Below are 17,096 nucleotides of genomic sequence, written 5' to 3'. Positions count from 1 at the left end.
CGATTAACGTGCTTATGTAATGTTCTGGAATCTTCCAAAGTAAGATCATTATTTCCATCAAAAAGTCTGCGCCTGCCCCATCTGCCCTCGCAGAATCTGATCCTTGTCCACTGACTAAACGAGATTAGATTAGCAAATACCTCAGTCTCATTTAGAGTACCGAGTCCAGTCTTGGTGCGGAGGCGGTCGCTTTAAAGGAGCTGGCTCCGACGTCAGCGCCGTTTTTGGACATGTGGTTTTGACATCCAATAGCCTGATCGCGGCTTTAGTCAGCCCTTTTCTCTCAGGAGATCCCTCTGCTGAACACTAGCGTATACAGGGGTAATCCACGGCTGCACGACCATCACCAGATACAACTAGGACCGAGATTTTTCCTCCTCTCACACCTGAAGCTCCAGTTCATATCCACAGCTAGAAACACCGTGTAGCGACCATGTCTGTAGCGGGGTTCAAGAAGCAATTCCACAAAGCCACTCAGGTAAGAGGAGGCGACGTTAACAAATCTCAGCACATCCTCACGTTGTCGTGACCCGTCTTTGGAGTAAAATATGCGTGGTGTTTAAGGTGGTAGAGATTGTTGATTTTAAATGTCCTCCTCATGCTGCTCATATCATATGTAGGCCCAGGTGTAGTTTTGACACATCATGTACCTCTGAATTATCTCCTTCAATGCTCTCCTGGTGCTGAAATGATCTCCTCTGTAGAGTCTAGCGTGCTGCAGCATTGCACCAACAGAATAATGTAGCCTATTACTCATGTTACATGCTGCAGCCCGGGTTGTACTATAATGGGATTATTTGATGCATGACGGGAAATACACGATAATTATTCATGTCATGTTTCGGCTCGGCACGACTCTCCGCTGATAGTGATGATGGCGATGACGGGGACGTCAGATCCTCCCGGTACCCTTCAGATGACATTCCGCACAGGAAACCAGCAGAGCCGCAGCTCGTGGCGCTGTTCTACTGCGCAAGTTGTTGTCCTGAATGAAGGGTGGTGGTTTCAATCTGCGGTTCTCTCAGCCAATAACAGTGGGAACTCCGACGCTCCGAGATGTTATGCAATCGTTAAGTGCGCCTTGGCGGAAATCCGCTCACGCCAGCATCGGCACGCCATGACCTCCGCGCCCTCTAAAACGCAATGTATCATCCATTGCGGGACACCAGCGATGAAATAAATCATGGGTTCCCATTCTACTCTAATGTTGAATCATGCCGTTGAAACATAAAGGCCCAACAAAAAGAACAGGATCAGTTCAAGGTTACTCAAAGGCTTTCTTAACCCCTCCCAGCCGTCTTACTGTCTTTCTTATTTTATTGATGGATATTTTTTTTGAGCCATCAGTCACTCTGGAGGCCATGGCAGAGGTGGCTCCGGGTCACTAAAGGTCTTAACGGGATCCTGATGGACACATTCATCCCTTGCAGCAGTCTCACAGGGCCTGACTTTTATTTCTGGTGCTATAGCTGTGAGGGAGGTCGTCCGTTTCTAGGGGTGAGTCACAGTAACACTGACAGGAAGCTTCAGGCCCGGCACAGCGGGACACCCAGAGCCTGCTTGAGTTACACAGAACGTTCTTCTCGTCATTCTTATTCTCTAGTTCACCCAGATGATCCAAATGGCCTTGGTTAAAGCTCCCAGTTTGCATTATTCCTCCAATTTATGCGCAAATGAAACTGGAGTAGGGGGAGAGGATGACTTAATTGTGACACAGATTATAGTGTGTGTCGAGAAGGTCAGCATCCGTAAACATTAAACTCTCTTGTCTCTTAATCGCACGTTAGACCTGAATTGTGATGCCAGGGGGTAATCTACACAATTTCCAACTGGAATCCATTATGGTGACACATAATGTTGTATTTTTAGCTAATTTATGCTCTTGTAAACATCAAACTGACACTTAAAAGCCTTATATAGATGACACAGAAGTTGAGTTTCTTTGCACATTCTTGAAGGGCAGCACTTGCAGTTTCACTTTGTTGGAATATTAAATGAAAAAAAAACAATAGTTGCAAATGTGCCTGTTCTGCTGTTAACACACTTCTCAGTTTTAATCAGCAGCTCATCTGATCTGATTGGAAGGAGACAGCAGCCCACTCGGGGCATTAGATCGCTGCACAGATTGTGTTAATTCTGTGTGATGAGTCTATTGTCACTCATTAGCAGAGCCCTGTCTCTCCCCGTAGATGGGGAATGCATCTGTGTGAGTGTGGCAATGTGGCCTGAGAGCATTTTAATCTGTAAATGTGCATACAGTTATGTCTCTAGCAGCGCATGCACAAAGAGGTGTGGCTGAGTGTGTAATATGCAGTGATTACGTTTGAATTTGTAGATTTTTTTGCACAACACAGTCTTCATTACTCAGTTTTATTCCCAACGAGATACAGGCAGCTCCAGGCTCAGAGTCAGCCATCACTGTGGTCTCCTGCCGTCTGTTCCTCTGTATTACAAACCCCCAAACCCTCAATTACACACACACGTACCAATACACACACACACAGTCCTCTTCTGCACACTCTCAGTGGCAGAAGGCTCCCCTCAACCCCTCTGTTCCCCTGCCACAGCGCTATAATCCAAGCCCAGACCCACAACAATCTGGCTACTTAAATACACATCCTCTAACCAGACAGTAGCAGTACCCCCAACCCAGCATGTAACGAGGGGGTCAAAAGGATTAAAGGATGGGACCAGGAATTTAAAAAAAAATACAAAAATATATTGTCACAATTGACATTACAATTAAAAGCATGGTTAGATTTGTCCATGCTTGTTTGCTTTCTAACTGAAAGTTAAAACGAGAAGATCAGAAAATATTTGCTTATAGCCAGTTAACATTCAGCAGGCTCTGCCCAATGGTGATAAACTCAATTTAAGGGGGTTATACCCTGCATTATAGAATAGTGCAAGATATAACCCCCCATAAATATCCTTCTAATGTCCTGCACTATTTTATAATGCAGGACGGATAACTTCTTGTCTACTATATGTATATATGTATACCTCCGCAAGAAATAGTACACACATAACCCTTCCCTCATTGGAGAAATGCACATTTGTATTCTTTGGTTTCATTATGGCGCGAGATGTAACATCGTAATAAGTGATGTTGAAAGTTCTGATGGCGGTTTTGTCTCCATTGGACCGAGCCAAGGCATCATCTACCATGTTGAGCAAGAGCAGCTGATACAGATACAATCCTCTCAGAGTTCCAAGTACCAAGCTATTTGCACAAGAACGGCAGAGAAATATTTTTTCATAAATATATCCATGACAATGATGCTCTGCTCCTCTCCTCAACCTTCTTCTGGACTCGTCCTGTCGTAGTGTTGAAGAGGTTCTGCCAGTTCATCGCTTTGGAGAGCAGCTTTTACATTTTTGTTGAATCAGATACTCGAAATCCAGCATGCTGTGGGTGGTGTTTCCAAAGCTGGCTTCCCCAGCTTTGAATTCACAACAAGCCAAATGTATTAAGTTGATTCAAAACCATAAAAACAGTATTGACTTAGAGCTGTGATGTCCAATGATTTGCAACTGTGCTATCAACATTTAAAACATGTAATATTAAAAAAAGTTGATTCATTTATTTAAATTGTCTTTTAGTAGGGACACCAGAGGATGTTGCGTCTAATGCTAATATCTGTGATGCACTTTCTAAATTGTTGCATCGCCCATATAGTCCTGTGCATCCCTAATTGCTAATTAGCTGCGCCTCTATATCTAAAGTTAAACATACAGCATCTGCTTTATGAGACATTGAAACTCCTCATTCCTTTGCAAGGAGGCTTGTAGCATTTCTTCATTATAGATTGTACACCATCTGCAGAGGGAGACGGCTCATAAAAGGCAGAACGCCTTTTAGTTTATGGGATGCACACACAGACACACACACAGACACACACGCTCACACACAACCTCAGTTTCACCTTCTCACATACATCACTGAGTAATTTATAGCACCCGACCACAATCACATTTTTTCCCTGACAAAAGACCTCTCTCTCTTACCCAAGGACATCGGGGCTCAGAGTGCTGTGTAAATGAAAAGAATGGAGGCGCAGAGCATGAAGGGTAAAACTCAGCAGCTCCGGCAGGAAATTACCATTAAAGGAAACATTTATTTATTTATCCACTGATCCATTTCTCGATCTCACCCTGAACCGTCTTCTGAAGTAGTGCACTACTGTGTGCTGTAAACGTGTTCTACGCCTTTGGACAGCTTGTACAATAAAACCGGCCTTTCAAATCTCAGCTTGTATCCTCCTCTCGATATTTAAAGCAAAGACAGAGTGTTCTTGTGCTTCATGTTTTTAAATGTGATGGTTTCTCGCTTCAAACGTCACGAGTCAACTCCAGCTCAGAGTCAATTGAGTCATGGAGAGAGCAGATGCTACTTTCATGACAGCTCTGTTCCCATGGAGAGAGTTGTGCACGTGTGTGATTCTGAAGCTGATCGTGTGTGCATGGTGGGAAGTGAACGTGCTAATGTGAAGACGAGGCGTTGGATTATTATTTTCGAGGGGGATGTTTTATCTATTCTACTCCAAAAAGGAGCAAACTGCATGAGGCATCCTTATATTTTATTAAACTCCAGAAAAATAGCTGTGTTCATATTGCTTTAAAGGGTACATAGAATCATTGAAGTAAGTGTGTGCTGCATCCATGAATACAAAAATATGATCATTAAAAAGAAACTGCAGGAGGGATGGGAGATGAAGCAATGGCAGGAAAGCTTGAAGTGTGCCACAGTGAGCGAGAGAGAGGGAGGAAAAGAAAAGTCTCTCGTGATGCTTGAGCTTGCAGATCCTCCAGATAATGTGCTTTCTTATCAGTGTCATTAAAATGATAACAAGTTGCTTTGCAATCACACCACATGTCATTCTGAAAGGTAAAGCTTATTTAACTTATGTTTAAATGTTTTTTTTTATTGAGCTTCAGGGCATGTTAATGGCAGGGAAATCATACTTATAAAATATATTCTTAAAAGTATAAATGTATCTTGAACGTATGATAACTTAGTACTCTTGATCATGCCAACTCAATCCACTTCTAAAAGACTTTTATTTATTTTTTTCATACAATGAGATAACATCCTATTTGAGACTAAGTATTGTTTGCCAAGTATATCTAGTCACCATTATCTCATCTTATTATCTACATTATAATTCATGGCTGGAAATCAGTACTATATTGGCTGTATGCAGTCTAATATATTTTTAAATACAAAATAATACTGACACATCTCGTCATAGTAATAAATATAGGATGACATTTCCGCTGGTTACGTACACATCAGTACACCACATTTGTGTTAATGCCATGTACCTTTTTTTCCCAAATTGAGGGAATATACACATGGAAACTTGCAGCACAATTAATGAAAAGCTGAACAAACTTCTTAAATGAAAGCAGTACAATAAATGCAGATTGTAGAGTTTTATCCCATGGTGAGCCACAGGTAATAAAGTCACCTTTTCCTTGTCATCATGGCCCCTACAGCTGTTTCAAATGTTCCAGGAGGGGAGCTTGAAAACAAAGTCAGGACCCTTCTGAGGAACAGCAGTACACACAGCATGAGCTGTTATACCATACACACTCTGTATGGGAATAAATGTTACCTGTAGATAAGATGTGGACCTGTCTGTGTACTTTTAGGTGTTGAAGAATCAGAAGCTGCTAAAAGCTTAACTGCTGCATATTAGCTAGCATAGGATAGCAGTAATCCTTTATTTTGTAGTCAGTGGTGGCTCTACTCAAGGTTTCCTGTTGTGTGTGCTGAATACTAATATGAGTATTACACATGTCCTCCCCTCATTTTGATGTGAGCAGCATTAAGATTTGTCAACTGGAAACCTTCTCCTTTTAGCTGAAAGACAAATATTTAAGGGTTAGGGACATTTTTCTTGGTCCATTTAGATATAATTATCCAATATGTGTGTGCATTACATTTTCTTTCGGGACAAAAATCTTCAGGAAAGGGTATGCAATGTTCAGGCATGCAAATGAGCGTGCATATCTGTACATGAGTGTGTCCCTATGGGCAGCAGAGGGGTCTATGGACAAGGCTGATGCCTGCAGGGGCTTTAGGGCAGCAGATTGTGAGTGGGTGACTCATCCCGCCCGGATCCTCGCTGGGGCTACTGCAGTGCAGCGTAAAACAGATCCAGCTGGGAGATAGCAGATGGGTCGGCAGGGACAAAGAGAGTGGAGCGAGCAGAGTGAGATAAGAGAAGACAGGAACGAAGAAGAGAAAGAAGGGGATGGTAATCAGCCTTGAGCAGGTAGGGATGGCAGAGAGATAAAGGGGGAATTCAGCCAAGAGATGCTGATGGAGAGGAGGGACTGTGCCAAAACGAACAGGAGAGGGTGACGAGAACAGGTGATCTGCAGGGATTAACTGTCTTGAAGGCTTTTGGAGAAATAACTACCTACTCGATTTTAGTCAGTCTGGTATTGGTACAATATCCTTGAACCTGAATACGGCTGACCTATTGCTTGCTCTCCACCCTACAACACCTCCAGCTTTAGAGCTGAAACCTGATATTGGTCTGAAATGTTGAGTGCAGAATTGCCCAATAGGGTCAGAACTCTGAGGGCTACCAAACTGAGTATCAAGCAAAGATATAGCGTGACATGTTATATGCCCCTGAGTAAGAGGACAAAGGCTCATTGTTTAAATGATGTTTTGAGAATTGACCAGCCAACCCAGTGCGTCCGGTTTTGGCCCAGTGTAGATCAGCATTGCAGCAAAAGTGATGCTGCAATGGAACAAATCCAACCTGCAGTACTAAACCTCCCATCCTTATATCTGCATGTATTTTTCTTCCTACTGCATTTCTTTTCTCTTTGTCATTTGCCTTAAATGAGTTTTACCTACCACAGCAGAGCCCTTTCACTAACATGATTCTCCTCAGCTGTCCTGTGCTTACTGGGCTAAACGGGGGAAAATCTCTCTTAGCCCTTTGACGAGTGATAACAGTGTTTCTTTCCGACATATTTGATCCCTCCCTGACTTCTCAAACAGGGAGTCTTTTTTTTTATCATAGTTTGTGTTAAATATGTCACCTCAATCCCCTTATCTCAAACACATTCTTATTCATTTCTCTGTTGTCTCTCTGTCTAGCAGGATAACGTTTATCTATTGATTTTAATAGATAAACTCGACCACAGATCTTATTTTAGGAATCGAACCAAAAGCCCAATAATATAAAATCACCTTCACAACATGGGAACTCATAGGTGCTAAACCTAATTTCTTCCCATGCCGCTATCTGTGAGTTGTATTCAAAAGCATCACAGGTTTGACATGCTGTAATTAAATCAATCCAACAGATTTACCAAAAGAATGTAAAAAAATCAGTCCTGAACTCTAGATGTAACTTTGAATGACCTGTCAGCTGTGAGACTCTTGACAAGAGTGCACATGCAGACACCACAGGGCTTAAATGGGACAGTGAAGCCTGTTGTGACGTCAGTTCTGTTCGGGAGGTTAATGACTGACAGACAGACAGACAGGGCCTTTAACCGCCCTATTCTTAGCTCAACCTGTCGGCACATTCTGAATAAGAGTACTGGCGAGGTTAACCCATTAAACGTCTTCTTCCAGAAGAAAATTGAATTAAATTGATTTCAGTTCTGTCAAAAAAGGAATATGAGCTGAGTGAAGGAAACGTTGGCTCGTTTTGACTGCAGAAAGAGAGCTGCTCTTTCTCTCTGTCTGTGCTCTCCCTCTCGTGTTTTCCTCTCCCTTATTTCTCATCCTGTCTCTCTCTCAGCATCAGTATTCAGGCCATGCTTGATGTTTTATTCAGGACTTCTGTATTACATATTCTGGGCATCAAACACTGCAGGAGATGCTGCTGATGGCTCAGGGCTGGAAGAGGGGAATTCTCAAGACCAGTTCTTATAAACAGGTTGAAGGTTTGTCCGATCGAACAGAATGAACAGAGAAAGTGAGCCTTTGTTCTTACCTTTGTTCTCTTAAAGATATCAACCTTCAATATCATTTGCTCAGAGTTCAGTAATCTGAAACAACAAAATTAAGTTGTCATGTTTTTAGTGAGATAATAATTTCACAGTTTATGCATCGTGATTGGTGCAAATAAAAAGGCAATTTACTTTAATGCATGGAAATAACTGTAGACATTGATAAGACTAAATTGAACCCCCTCCATACTCACACACATTATTCATCAGGGGCATTCATGTCATATCATTATTAGCCAAATGTATACCCCTCTTGTCTCAGTTACACAGTGTTGTTTTGATATATCTGCTGATGTGTTATAAATATAATAAAGGCAAGGCAACATTTAGCAGAGTCTCTAAGGTTTTTTTAAAAACTCTTAGAGACCTTGAGAGGATAAAGCTGGTCACGTGTAGCGCATTTGCTCCAACTGACAAAAGTCATTTTCTGGGCAGAGGTCATGAAGCAGGTCAACTTGACAGGTGATGTTTTTGGACAAGATTTGAGACTAAATTAAGCTGATTAACATTGATAAAATGATACTTTCATAGAAAATAACACTAAAAAAAAACAATAAGTTACAGTCAAAGAACAGCAGTTACTATTGGCCACATGCGGGGACACCTCTGTCAGTGGGTTTGTCAATCATGCTGGTGCAGGATCATGAGTATTTTATTTGTGTGATAGCAGTGTAAGCAGAGATGGTCATCTCATTTTTTAGATGTTTATCAAATAATATGCAGTCTTTGATAAGCAGGGGTGTCAGAAATGAGCTGTAGAGCTACACAAGATCCAAAGGACTTTTAATTATTAACCAATACTCATGTCAAAGTTCTGCTGATGCTCATTATAATCCACCACTTTAGTCGAGACAAAGCTTCCTGAAAGTGGCATTTTAGTTTTGATTAAAAAATATACAGCCCAAACCTTTAGTTCCTACTGACTATGATGGTCTCCTGATGTTTTTGATGAGTACCCACGGCACTGACATGTGTGGTTTTGGGTGAAATTTTTATAAAAAATGGAGCTTGAATCCAAGATGAGAAGAAGCATATAGGTTTTGAATAGAGTGCTGAGCAGGTACATCTGCTGTGTCTTGCTCTGATTTAGTTCCTAACATGGCTCTATAATTTTCATATGTATGTAAGTGGTTGTTATTTTTCTGCAGTCTATTCATATTTATTTTAAAAAAACTCTATCTTAGGCTAACTGGAATGTCATTATGAATAGATTTTTGGTTTATAACCAAAAAAGACTCCATGAGGAAAGACAGCAGGCCTCATCCTCCTCCGAATAGGAAAACCCGTTCTTACCTACACTATAAGCCCCTTTTTCAATTCAATTTGTAACAAAATGTACCAATAGTTGTCCTCTGTACAGAGTTATTTTGTTAGCATGGCTAACACGTGCTGCTGAATAGAATGACACAGCAAAATATGCACTCTATATCGTAGCAGATGCATTTACTATTCCCTTGCTGGGTAATAAGTAGAGAGGACATTTGGGCAGGAAAAGGAAGACAGCTTAAGAAAAGATGAAAGTGAGAGGGGATAAAGTGCAGCAGGGAGCAGTAAGAGATGAGAGGAGGAAGTGATGGAGAGAAGAGGAGGATGTAGGGGACAAAAGAGGAGTGGAGTCTTTGCTCTCGGGCAGCTGCAGCATCATGTCCTCAGTCTGAAGCCTCATTTATCTGATGAAGGGACAGTAATGAGGGAGAGAGGACACAGATTGTGATTTATTGTGATTTCATGTTTGTGTCCTACAGCTTTATGTTTTTTTTTTGTATCAACAAAAAAACACGAGCCATGTACACACAGAGCTCTCAGACACCATGTGCACATCCACTCCCACCGACTGCAGAGCAGAGACTGACTGGTTTGTGAGGGATTATACTCAGATTAATCAGAACACAGTGACTTTGCATCATATTGGAGCTGTGTGTGACTCAGAGATAATCTGTGAAACGTGCCGCATGTGCCTGATCAGACCAACAAATGTACCATGTGAGGGGGTCACAGATTCATCATGACCCCCCCTTTGTCGATTTATTATCTCAATAATATTTTTAGTTTTTTCCTTTTGAGGATTTATTTGCTGATTTCTGGATCTAGAATTTGTTCCTTTTTTATTAGTTTGACTTTGTGTTGCGTTTCATTAGAACATATTTAAATGCTTCAGGATGATCATGTGATCAAGTCTTGTCATATAAAACATTAAATGAGCAGTATTCTTGTCAGAAAGTGCGAAGATGGGAATGAATGCAATTGTAACATTGCTTTCATTTTGGTTACCTACTGTGCTGTTGAGTAATGAGTATTTTAATCATGCTGCTGCTTTGTGTAAACAGGCCTCGTCATCGTTTGCTCGACTTGTAAAAAAGAGCCACAGGCTTATGGTAAACAAAGTTGTTTTCCTGGTGTTTAGATATAATATGACAGCCAGCAGGGACCCTGAGAAAAAAAAAAGTGGGTAAGGAAGTTTAATATTAATTCATATTCATATTTGATTTATATCAGCCCATTCCAGTGTATGAGTCAGACACAATAACACAACACCCATCATAGACTGTTTTCTAAAAATACTTGTAAACTGTTGCTTCCTGCTCCTGAACAAACAGGAGCAGGAAGAAGAAAACTTAAATATCTGCCAATTTCTAAACAACACATGATACTGTTGATACTGAATAAGATGGCTAACCCATTGTCAATGTTTTGTTTCACACGTCATTTCAAATGAACAATATTGATAATAAAGTAGAAATGGCCTCAGGAGAAAAGGATCTTATCTATTGTTTTGTTTTAGCCATAGGAGAGATGTACTAGATGTTCATGCAGACACTTTAATGTAAGTAGATTTATTATTGGGAAACAACCAGAAGCCTCCAATACAATACAATGTAACATTTCTTTTTGTATTTGACTATCCTGCCATCAGCAGCAATACGTGGAGCCTGGAGTATAACAGATCAATCGTGAAGTCATAATAAAACACATTTTAACATAAAAAAACCCTTTGAGATGTTCCTGGTAACAGTTCTAATTAAGGTCACAATATTCACCATTAGGTTTCTTTATGAGCATGCTACTATTAGTCAAAATGAATCACTTATTAGTACCTTACTCTACTTGACCGTAATCTATAGCTAATAGGCCATTAAGGGTTTACCCTCAACACACTCCTAATTACTGCTTATTAATAATAAGTCAGGAGGGTGTTGAACATGAATTATGATCTATATATGTTTTTGCTTACTTCTACCTTATAAGGGCCGAACCACAGTAAGCAAAGCATATTCATTTCAACAACGTCCTAACTTACTATCAATAAGCAGTAATTAAGAGGGTGTTGAGGTCATACTCTTTAAATGGTCTTTTAGCTATTGATTCTGAAAGTGTTCCCAGCTTGTTTTTTCTTTTTTTTTTTCTTTTTTACAGTTTTGGAGTTCATTTCTCCTTGTTCCCTCTTTTGGTCATTTGTCCTGAAGCTGATGTGTCTTACCACTAAGATACAGAGCTTTAAGCAATTATTGTTCATTCATGTTTTCAGAAAGAGTAAGTCATATCAGAGCTTTCACTATGAATGAGATTTCACACAGTAATGTAAATGTACGTGCTGCATCTGTCTGGGCTTGAATCCATAATTTATTGATCCTCATCCTGCTTTAGCACCGACATAAAAACACTGCTCCTTCTCTCTAGAATTCATTTTCTGATTCACTGCAGACAAGCCGCATGCAGTTATCAGATCATTCAGTTATAATGATGTAAATATAAGGCTATCTAATGCCACAGTCCTGAGATAAAGATTTCACAACGTTTCCAATGTTCAGATCTTGATAAGTCAGCCTTTGATTTCACACCTTTCTCTGGAGATCACACTCTGGTACATGCTGACCTGATTCTTGCTTTTCAACAGCAGTCGATGTGTTGCTGTGTTGTTAAAAAATAATGCTGACAGCAACTTTTAATGCACCAAGGGTTAGTCCTAAGTGAGAAATAATTAAAACATTATCTGTGCTATATTTTTCATTGGACTAATATCTTCTGATTATTTCTTTACCCGCAGCATTTTTAAACATTGAACTAAATTTAGCTGCTAATTATTTTTGCAGTAAACAGATTTATTTCAAAAAGATCAAAAGGTAATATTTAAATTCAATAATTATAATTTGCCAGGTTACAAATTTAAACCCTCAGGTGTATTTGTATGTCTGACTGCATTTGTCAGTTTTTCATCATGTAAAAAAACAGCCTTCAATGTGCATATTTAAGAAGCTTGGGCCAGTGAATTTTTTTAAGATTTCAAAATATTCGCCTGTCATTTTCCCATCAGTTGACTAATAAATCAATCAACTAGTCAAACCAGATCTTGATATCTTCCTGGTTTGTCTGTCTCTTCCTGTTTAACCTTCTTTATGAAACATGATTTAATCAGGCTGCTGTTGAAAAGCAGGTTGTCCATATCAGACAAACAGACATACAGGATGTCGCTCCTGCTCTTGTCTGGATTTATTCACATTAGTGTTTACTTTGGCAGATAGTGGTGCTGTTTGATTGAAATTCTGCAGAATTTCTTTTCTTTCTGTTTTTTTCGCTGCTGTATTGATTTTTGTGTAAAAGCTGGGCTGCTTGTTTCTTGCAGGATCCATTATTGTGCTGTCACTGCCGTATATGTTTGAGCCGGAGGTTAGAAATAAAAGACATTTATCTTCATCACCACTTATAAGGAATCCTCTCTCATGCTGGCCAGCATTTGTTCTACTCCAGCCTGCTGTCGTTTGAAAAGCTGTAGGTGTTGTTGAGCTCAGGGACCTTGACGTTGGTGGACAATGCTCGGTCGTGCTGCACAACCAAGCATTGTCCATCAAGGTCATACAGCTACAAAAAAAACATATACGGGATGTGTAAGTCTTTAAGTTTGTAAAGGAATATAAAGTGGAAAGAGATTGTATTGGAAAAAAAATGGATTAGAAAGATACCAGACAAAGATGGATAGAACAAGGTATGTGTATGTGACAGCATGCCTGCAGAGTTAAGCAGCATAAAAACAGCATGCTGTCACAATGTGCCAGGTGTGTACAAACTGTAACTACATCTTTGAGAAGCTGGCCAGCGTGAGAGAGGATTCATTATGAGTGTTGATGAAGATAAATCTAATTCTAATCTCAGGTATGCCACCATGTTAAACCAGATAAACAACAACAGAAATGTGCCTTGTTCTTAGTGTTAAGTTATGTGTGGGCGAAGTTTATCTTTGACCTTGGGAAAAAAGAGGATTTCAGGATCTAGTTTCTAGTTTTAACCTGGGTTAGTCCTGTGACATGAGCTGATGCCTCCAGAAAAAAAACATGTAAGTGGGCCTTGAGTTAAAAATGATTCCTCCTCATGATCTGTTGTGGTGTTGCATCTTTGATTCAAGATTAAAGGCAGATAGTGGGGATCGAGCACAAATTGTTCTTTGTAGACTTCAGTGAATTTGACATGTTTGTGTCGGGTTTCCTTATTGATTAATGTGCTCAGGGCGAGAGTACTAAGTTATTGATAGAACCTGAGGGAGTGCAGCTACATGTTTGTGTTTGGTGAAGCTTTGCTTTGTTTGTAACGCCCGTCCAAAGCCTGGTTGAGAGCTACTGTCCCTTCTCTGTGTGAGATTTAGTAGACGGAGGAAATTTGTGCAAAAGGTCAAACTCCTCAAGAGGAGGACAAAGCAGTGAGGGTCACTCTGAATCTCCCTCACTGTTTCCCCTTGGACAGAAATAAAAGAAGAAAAAAAAAACACTAACACAGCCTCAAACATGCAGTCAGAAAAGCAGCCGATGTATAAAATGGCTGCTGTGTTCATTGGTTTTTACCCACTGAACATAATAATCTCCTCTTTCCTGGATTCCACGTGCACTAAAGCCTCTGTGTACTGTAGAGACTCTCTACAATCCCACTGGTTCTTAATTCGCATGAATATGTGTCCATCACTAAAAGAATACGGATGAGATCTGATTTTATTCAAATAGCCACGAAGATAGGAGCCCTCCAAAATAAAACCAGTAATTTGGCACAGATGAAAGCTGAAATTGGTCGATTGTTAGTCCTTTATGAGTTCTATACATCACAAATATTGTAGCTTGACAGCAGCTGGACTGTAATCTGAAAGATGAATGATGTGCTCTTAAATGAGTGTTTTAAAGACACATACACACACAGCACAGGAGTGTGACACTGAGCTTTAATAACTATCATCAATACTGATTTTCAGTGCTCATTATCCCAGACAGCACCATCATTACACCCACACAGCTATAACTCACCATACTGATGGGTAAACATTGGAACAATATGACTATAAAATTTCTGTATAAACTTGATTGTGTTCTGTGCGGTATGTAGTCTAGTCCTCTTCGGGCCTCAAGGCTCCTTCATAACTGCTTTTGAACTCGTGTTTGAAATGGGTATAATACAGTAGCAATCGAGTACAGAGAGAGAGAGAGAGAGAGTGTGTGTGTGTTGTTAACTGCATGTAGCTGTGTGTGCGTTTACAGTACACTCTATCTGTGTGTGTGTTTGTCTGAGTGAACGATGAGTCACTGCATGAGAGAAGTGTCCTGTCTTTGTTTCAGGGTCATCTTCCTCTCTTCCTCTCTCTATGTCTTTTGATCATGAATGAAAAAGAGGAACTTTGGCTTTAGTGAGGCTAAATGTTTTTGAATATCTTTAAGTGGAGTGTGTTGATATCTTGTATTTTGTGCTAATAGTTATTTGTTTTAAAATGTCAGGAATTCAATACATTTTATTTCAAAAGTAGATCCAATCACTACAAATGTTCTGTCACTGTCATCTCAGATTGTTTTCAGATTCTAATATTTGTATTGGCTGGATGACGCTGTTTGAGCTGGACCCGTGATCAGAGCTAATGAGGCCTGATGAAGTATGAGTGTGTAAAGGAAGCTAACAGCACCTAAAATACATCTGAAGTCTTTTGAAGGCTTGGATAAGATGTGTGATTTGCAGGCCTATTCAAAGAAATTCCACCATTACTCGAGTGTTCAAACTGTATTTTTGCAGCCTGTGTAGAGTGACTCGTAAAATGACAGTAGGATAGATTTGTCCCTTGCTAAAGACAGCTAAGGGCAAAAGAGAATAGTACGCCCACTCCTTACAAGATATCTGCCACCATGAACACGTCAGACTATGACTGATACAGAACTAATGATGGGAACTTGGTGGCTGTAATCACTCAGCGCTCATTAAGAGTTTCCCTGCGTAACAAGCGGATTTCATACTATCCGGTGAATCTTAATTGAACCCTGTGGGGTTCTGATGTAAATAAACAAAATCATGTTTCAGTGTTAATCCCCTACATGCACTCTGTAAATCTTCAAGATCTGCAGACACGTTGATTGTTTCTATCTTCACAGAACATTACCAAAGATTTGAAATATCGAATACACAGTGTCATTAACGTCCATTTAGATAAGTTCTAGTCCCTCTCTTCCTTGTTATATACAAAGAAACACATTTAACTTCAAATGTTTTTATTTATTTGTTGAAATGATGAAATGCCTTGCATATTATAACTGGTCAAAAGGCAGTGTTTTTAAAAGGTCAAATATTAGCCTGTTGTATGATAACAGTGTAACTGGCTTTGCTGTAGAGGTGTGCAGGATGTTAAGGTGAAAAGAGAATGGCTCATAACAAAGAAAGGATAAACCCAAGGGAAAATAGAGACTACAGTAGCACTTAGAAAAGGGTGATATTTACAAATATGCAAGAAAGACACAGGGTGGTAAGTAAGTGATTAGCACCTCCTTAGTGTTCCTGGGCAAAACTGGAGGAGGTCTGGCAGGGACATACAGAGTGTAATGTTCTGAAATTACTGAGCGCTGCTTATCTGTAGTTTTAATACATGCAATACAATACTTTATTGTCCCCCCAGGGGGAAATTTGTTCTCACAGCTTTGCACGGTTGGTACACATGAAGAAAACATATAACAGCAGGTAGAAACACATAACACAGAAGTTTGGAACAAATGGAACAAGTTTAAACACAACACAAGATATACTTCCAATTAGTAAGTAAAAGAAAGTATACATTTATTTGGTATAACACCTTTCACAGAGCAAGGTCACGGTGTGGTTCATAAAATTACAATAATAATAGCAATACATTTATATTTATGAAGTGACAAAATAAAATAACAACATGAAAACATCTTGAAATGAACCAAAACCCAGAAAACGTTCAGTTTTTCATTTCACTTATAGGTCTTCAAATTTGTCCTTTCCTGTTTTATTTCAATAATTAACTTGAATTTAATACACAGATCTGCTGTGCAGCTTTACCATGAAATATAAAATCAAAGCTGAAAATTCTCATGTAAAAAAAAATTACCTGAGAACACAAAAAAGCACTTGTTTCTTGATTTGAAAGTCATCTCATGCAGTGGTATATTTTCTTTGTTTCACACTCTTGCAAAATCTCTCCATCATTCATGTGGCATGTGCCGTTACTCATCCTCCATCTTTGTCTCATCATGGACTCAACGTAACATGATGCTCACAAACTCTGGCACGCTTTCCTCACACACGGTGCCAGCTGGTTTCCCCTCACCCTCCCTGCCTCCCTCTCTTCCCCCTTCTCTCCCTCTGTTTACCGGGCAGTACGTGGATGGATGGATGGATGGATCAGAGTGTGCACACATCTCCCCAGCTCCCCAGCTCCAGACTCATCCCTGCTGTTACATAAGAGCCATGCAAAGGCTTACAAATCAGATTATAATAGCCACAGGCCACACACTCAGAGAGGATAGAGGTCAGTGAAGCAACGTGGTCGAACAGTTCCCTGATGCTGGCATGAATGTGGACAGAGGAGATGCTGGGACCCTGTAGTGTTGTGTTGTCCTGTCATTCTCTACCTGTCCTACAGGTCACAAATCGTCTGATTGTTGATTCTAATTTCCTTTGTCATAGTATGTTTCTATGTGTTTTTCCTACTACATCACAACCATGCCCAATTTTAAATGTTGCCCCCTCTAATGTCGCCTCAGGCCTCGATGTTCTGCGGGATTACAATCATCCTGGAACAGCTGTAGCCTAAACAGGAACTAGCCACACCCAGATCTACAAATGACAAAAAGATT

General features: G+C 40.1%; 1 protein-coding gene across 7 annotated transcripts in view; it reads left to right on the top strand.

The window, feature by feature from the left end:
• Positions 1 to 268: 268 nt before the first annotated feature.
• sh3gl2a (SH3 domain containing GRB2 like 2a, endophilin A1) overlaps positions 269 to 17,096 on the top strand; it is a 37,482-nt gene continuing 20,654 nt past the window's right edge. For 6 of the 7 annotated variants that reach the window (XM_020628796.2, XM_020628792.2, XM_020628790.2 and 3 more), the window contains exon 1: positions 270 to 478. In XM_020628796.2, the coding sequence (XP_020484452.1) occupies positions 434 to 478 (45 nt within the window). In that variant the 5' untranslated portion in view covers positions 270 to 433. Of the gene's footprint in view, positions 479 to 17,096 lie in introns of all 7 variants that reach the window. The other variant, XM_065957317.1, reaches the window with a different exon arrangement.

This window comes from Labrus bergylta, chromosome 1 (assembly GCF_963930695.1).
Source record: "Labrus bergylta chromosome 1, fLabBer1.1, whole genome shotgun sequence".
Classification (NCBI taxonomy): domain Eukaryota; kingdom Metazoa; phylum Chordata; class Actinopteri; order Labriformes; family Labridae; genus Labrus; species Labrus bergylta.
Note: the sequence above shows the minus strand (reverse complement) of the source record. Positions and strands in the feature narration are given on the sequence as shown.